General features: G+C 54.9%; 2 protein-coding genes across 2 annotated transcripts; both read left to right on the top strand.

Annotated features, from left to right (window-relative positions):
• The first annotated feature begins 1,172 nt into the window (after positions 1-1,172).
• Positions 1,173-2,126, top strand: LY79DRAFT_230153 (uncharacterized protein). The gene has a single exon (XM_060551672.1). It carries the CDS (start codon positions 1,565-1,567, stop codon positions 2,060-2,062), a length of 498 nt encoding a protein of 165 aa, XP_060413404.1. The 5' UTR covers positions 1,173-1,564; the 3' UTR covers positions 2,063-2,126.
• Positions 2,127-3,815: 1,689 nt separating this feature from the next.
• Positions 3,816-5,711, top strand: LY79DRAFT_516779 (multicopper oxidase; the record flags this gene model as incomplete). The annotated part of the gene is made up of 3 exons (XM_060554859.1): positions 3,816-4,053; positions 4,111-4,594; positions 4,646-5,711. 3 exons carry the CDS (start codon positions 3,816-3,818, stop codon positions 5,709-5,711), a joined length of 1,788 nt encoding a protein of 595 aa, XP_060413403.1.
• Between the last annotated feature and the right edge of the window lie 371 nt (positions 5,712-6,082).

The raw sequence follows: 6,082 nt of genomic DNA, 5'->3' as shown, positions 1-6,082 counted from the left end.
GATGCTGGTATCTCGCCTTTTCGAATCCTTCTCGCCAAAGATGTATCCTCAGAGGCAGGTTATCCGGAGCAATCTCTTTCTGTTTCCCTTTCGACAGGTTGTTTTCCTTATGGATTGCTACTGGAGTTGTGGCGAACAAAGCACACACTTGCGGGCAATTAACCACCAGGAAGCACGATACGATCAGTCTCAATCCAACTTTGCCCAGATGAGTCAAACAACTACTTCCCAATAGCAGAGGAACTTGGGGTCCGTCGGCGCCTTGGCTGGTTTCGCTTATCTGTAAAGACCTTTGGCATCGGCCTTCGATGGAACCGCTAAATGATGAGTGAGCTAAGCCTCGAACGCACTAACTGGTCGAGGAGTGCAGCTTCGTCGGTGCGCCTGCTTTTGCTGCCCCTTGAGCTGCAAGCTTCGGCGACCGCCGCTCCGCTGGGGATTTGTCGCTGATCATATCAATTTGCTCTCAAGAAGGTCACTGGCCGGTACCCCGCAATCCTGCCTCCATGCTTTTGTTCCCAACCATCGCAGGAACCTCGGCCTGCGGAAACAACGGAGTCAGCTTGGCTCAAAGGCTGTAAAGCGCGCTCGGGTAGCAACTCTGTCACGTTCCAATAAGAACCTCTACCCGTTGACGAGCCATGGTAGCACGGGCTCGAAGGCCTTGGTCAGCGGCATGGAACCCTCTCCCCAGACGCATGGTTGTCGTCGTTGGAGAACCCACGCCACCCCAATTCGACGTCTGGAACTGAGATCCCGACTTGGGTTGCAACAAGTCCATGCTGCATTACCAGCCACCAAGGTGCTTTATCAGTTGTTATGCTAAAGTGAGGATATCCCCTTTGCGGGGTAAATCAAATACCTAGCTCCGAGCCCGACTGTTCAAAGGAGGAAACACCATCTTCGGCGCGCCACATCTCGCGGTTCCGTGCATACCCGTGTAATACTGGCCAAGAGTTGGCAATGACAAAGCGGGAAGCGCAGGTCCTTGGCCTGTTTCCGTGCTGGGTGTTGCCGTCGGCAGTTTCCTGGATGTGGTGTATTCGGAACACCTGACCAACGGCGAGAGCCTGCCAAGCCTATATTCATGTTAGGACACGGATCTCTATCACGAGGTCTGTCAGATGGAGAGCCGTTTCATAGATGGAGGCTGGTGTGATCTGCCAGGACAGTTTGTGAGGTTCTTTCCAATACGGCTCCAAAGTGGACCCAGGCGGGGAGGAGTCGCTCCCACGTCGGCCAGAATACCGGGTCCCTTCGAACTCATGTTGGGAGCGTTGTTGGAAATCCCCTCCTCTTAGGAATGAAACCGGCCTGTTCGTCTTTCCAAATCGAATAGCAAGAAAATCCTCAGGTGACGAAGTCTACGTGACGTGATGGTCACCCCCCTCCCCCCGCCATTGAACCTTGCATCGTGAGGAAGTGTTCACGGCAACCTGATTCAACAGAGTACCGCCAAAGCGTCATCACAAAAATAGCATCATGAGGCTGGGAGGGGGTTTTCGATCGGATAAATTCTGATCAGACGGTCTGCAAGAGCCAGACTGCCGATGCAACAAGGTTTATGTGCCTCGCCGAGAGGGACATATCCGATAGGAGGGACCGTGACAACGTCGTCCGGAGTGTACCCCATACCGTCGCATCACTCAAAGAGCTGGCTGGATGGTGTGACGGGATGACATTGTTCCTACCACCCACCACACGCATACGTTCGTTGGGATGCGAGAGAGAGGGGGGGCAAAATGCTCCTCTCGAACGGCCTAGGCACGTGGCGACGCGTCCGGCGTTGAAGCTTCGGTTCCCAGCAGCCTGGACAAGCAACGGATGTTTCCCGCTCGTCGAAACATCAGGCCACAGGCCCAAGACAGCCTCGGGCAGAAAGTTGTGGCAAATGGAGAAGTCACGGTCGAGACCCGTCTGTCTTGATGATTCATTTAGTAACGCAGGTGCGCCTCCACGAACGAAGGGTTATTTCTTGTCGTCGCGGTCGGTCGCCACCTCCATCGACGACTCTCGCGTCTCGACCCTTGCTAATTTGCACGAGACAAGCGCGCAAGCCTGACTTACGGTGATTGTCGGGCGAGTCACCTTGTGGATGCGGATAGCATCTCTGGCGTCGTCCGGCCGAGTGTATGGGCGGTGGCGGGTGGAAGGATGCAGATTTGACAGCATCACTAAACAACTCGCGAGGTCATGGGGCGAAGGCGAGATTGAGAATGGAAGGTTCCGATCCGAGGTCTTCGGCATTTAGTCCTTGACCAGAAATAGAGAAGGCGGAACGGCGATGGAAATTGTGCATTGTGCATAGACGTTGACCAAGGAGGGCTGGATTGGGGGGTCCCTGAGGTTCGTTCAGGAGGAGGAGGAGCGTTATGATGTGGCGCATTGAGATTCGCTTCTCGGCATGAACTATTTTGATGGACAAAAGGCTTCGATGGTGCCTGAACCTGATCCCAGCCGAGGAAACACCAAGAATCAAGACGGTCCGCGCGCGCCCGATCAATTTCAACGACGGCTAGTCCAGCTTACGCCACTTGTCTGACCATCGCGATTTCCGGGGGCTCCTGAAATTGCAAGCCGGACTAGCGGCCGGACGGGCTACATTGGCGTTGCGCCAACGTGGAGAGCACACACCCTGCGTCCTGAAGTCACGACAGGCCTTTCTCTCTCTCTCTCACTCTCTCTCTCTCTCTCTCTCTCTCTCTTCACCTATTCTGGCTTGTCCTGGAGAAGAAGAAGAAGGGGTGGGGCGTTGATCAATCCCCTGCTTGGCGCTCAATGCTTTTTTGATTGTCTGTCTTTGCGCTCCGTATACGGATACCTCAAGCTGAGAGAGACGTTGCGGACAAGCCACAACCAATTACGGCAGATAGTGAGGCGATCGCCGGCCAGGATCTTTGGGGTTTATGTCAGATGTCAGGGGGCGAAGTCTTTCGTTCTGCGACTGCGTCTGATAGTCTCTGCCTCTGTAATATTTGCTTTTGCCTGGCTTTTGTTGATTGTTCTTCGGCTTGCTGACATCATCCACTCTGGTACCTTGATACTCTCTCTTTCACTCACACCAAACTGTACACACACAGGTACACACACACACACTCTCTCTCTCTCTCTCTCTCTCTCCCTCTCTCTCTCCCTCTCCCTCTCTCTCTCTCGGCTCTCTCTCGTCTCTCTCCACTCGCTATCCACTTCGAATGTCTAGCTCGACGCGCCGGCGCAAAGGCAAAGAATCACGGACCCTCGGCCACCAGCTCCGGCATTAGTTGTGTGGTGAAAGTCAAATAAATTTGGGGAGCAGAGACAGGAGGGACTAGAAACGAACCCGCGCCGCATCCCGATGGCGACAATGGATTACAACGTGGCTAAGGTGTCGATGAGTTCATGGCTTTGACCCAGACTACTACGCATCTCCCGCGACTAGAACGACAAGTGAATCGATCTGATTGGGCCTGAGGTCTGGTCTGTGAGCCTCGAGATTGCAGCTGGACCTGCGAGGAGGTGCGCCCTCTCTCCTTCTGCACCATGGCACTTGGCCGCCACCCCTGGTCGTCGACCATTCTCGGATACGTCCCAATGCGAAGGACTGCGCCATGGCGGACGGCACATCACCCTTGCCTTGTACGCCCCTCCCCCCTTCTGCTGGCGGGCCAAGGAGAAGCGAGCGCAGTGCATGTGTCTCTTCCATATATATCATGATCGTCCTCCGTCTCTTCAGTCGTACTTCTCAGGAAGGACACCAGCTCACTCACCTTTTGGATCTCAGTCTTAGATCCTATCCATTCACTCGTTTACGTTTCTTTCGTCTCGCAGCTGTCAAAATGTCAGTATTACGCTACCTTCTTCCGACCCTGGCCCTGGCGCTGGGAGCCATCGCCGAGTCTCGCAACTTCGAATTGAATCTTACCTGGGAGACGGCCTCCCCCGATGGATTCGCCCGGAAGATGATTTTAATCAACGGCCAGTTCACTGGCCCAAGGATTGAGGCCACTGAGGGAGACGATATCACTATCAAGGTTCAGAACAACCTCCCCTATTCGACCACCGTCCACTACCATGGTATGTCCCGACGCACACCCGCCTCAATGGCAGCCTATGACTAATCCCTCAAACCAGGTATCGAGCAGTTGGATACCCCCTGGTCCGATGGTGTCCCTGGCGTCACCCAGCGCCCCATCCCGCCCGGCGGCAGCTTCGTGTACCAGTGGAAGGCTACCCAGTACGGTGCCTACTGGTATCACGCCCACTGGGAGAGCCTCATCGAGGATGGTCTTTTTGGCCCCATCACTATTCACCCTGCCGCCTCTCACCAGAAGCCCTTCAGCCTGATCTCCAGCGATGGTGCTGCTATCAACGCTATGGAGAAGGCTGAAAAGAAGGTCGTTCCCCTCGTCCTCTCCGATCATCGCCACATGATCTCCGAGGAGGTCACCAAGCTCTCTGCAGCTGCCAACATCCAGTTCTCTTGCTATGACTCCTTCCTTTTCAACGGAAAGGGCAAAGTCACGTGCCGTACCCCTGAGGAAATCGATGCGCTCTTGACCCCAGAGAGAAAGGACGTCTTGGCCAACCTTGCTGGTGCCAGGATGACAGACAAGGCGTAAGTGACGCCGCAAAATGCTAGGGTGGCCATCTGACTAACACCGCGCAGTTGTATCCCCGCTGCTATCATCGCCCGTGGCCAGGGAGACCTGAGCAAGGTTCCTCCCGGCGTCTTCGACGGCTGCCAGCCCAGCGATGGTGGCCAGGAGACCTTCAAGGTTGAGAAGAGCAACTGCGACACTGAGAAGTGGGTTGCTTTCGACATTGTTGGTGCTTACCACCTGCACACAGCCATGTTCTCCATCGACAACCACTCCATGTGGGTCTACGCGATGGATGGCGCCTACGTTCTCCCCCAGGAGGTTGAAGCCATTCCTGTCACCAACGGCGACCGCTATTCCGTTCTCGTCAAGTACAAGCAACAGGGTGACTTCACCATCCGCGCCGACTCCGTTATCGCTACCCAGATGCTTAGCGGTACCGCTCTCCTCCAGTGGCGCGAGAAGGGCCAGCCCGAGCCCCAGATCGTGCCCTCTGCCCCTTGGGTCGCCGACAACGGCATGCCGGTCTCCAGCGCTGTCCGCGTCTTCCGCCAGGCCCTCGCTAAGCCTTACCCGCCCATCCCGATCCCCCGCAACGGCAATGTCCTCCACAAGTTCTTCATGCACACTTCGGGCGGTTCCTACTTCTGGGCCTTGAACGAGACCGTCCTCCTCCCCGCGGATTATGAGAACGACACCCCTGTTCTCTTCAGTGTCAACACCAATGAGAACGATCCTACCATCGTCTCGAACAAGAACGGTACCTGGGTCGACATGGTCTTCCAGGTTGTCAACTCGCCGCAACCCCCTCATCCTATTCACAAGCACGGCAATAAGATGTTCTTGCTTGGCTCCGGCACCGGCAACTTCACCTGGAACTCCATCGAAGAGGCTGTTGCCGCCAACAGCACTGGCTGGAACCTGATCGACCCCCCTCGCAGGGATACTTTCGCGACTCCTAACGCCATCGACAACCCTACATGGATGGCTGTGCGGTACCTCGTCAACAACCCTGGCGCCTGGTTGCTCCACTGCCACATCCAGAGTCATATTCAGGGAGGTATGTCTGCCATCATCCAGGATGGCATCGACGCCTGGCCCGTCACACCGCAAGAGTATCTCAACTACCCCTAAATGGGTAATGGCATGGGAACGCCCAGAGCATATAGAGAGCTCCCAGAAAAACCATTCCCTTAATTGGTGTAATTTAGAGGGGGATACCTGACTAGAGATGGGCACGGTACGGCGCGGGGCGGCAAATTGCGTGCGATTGTCATTCACGACCAATCATCTGGTTTGCGACTTATTCCCTTTTACTATACGCGGGGCATTTTTTTTTCTTCCTTTTTTGGATGAACATACCTTACCTTTCTGACCGCCACATATTCAGTAAACGTGCAGTAATCATTCAATCGATAATGAAAATTTACACTGTTTTCATTGTGCATTGTGCGTTCCGATTTCGGCGATGCCTGAATGTCTCAGCATGCTTGTCGTGATATAGT

Source organism: Colletotrichum navitas, assembly GCF_030913465.1.
Source record: "Colletotrichum navitas strain CBS 125086 chromosome Unknown LY79scaffold_35, whole genome shotgun sequence".
NCBI lineage: Eukaryota > Fungi > Ascomycota > Sordariomycetes > Glomerellales > Glomerellaceae > Colletotrichum > Colletotrichum navitas.
This window is presented reverse-complemented; position numbering and strand designations above follow the sequence as displayed.

Excerpts from the sequence above, each read along its gene's own strand:
- LY79DRAFT_230153 (XM_060551672.1), top strand. The coding sequence starts at position 1,565 with ATGTGCCTCGCCGAGAGGGACATATCCGATAGGAGGGACCGTGACAAC.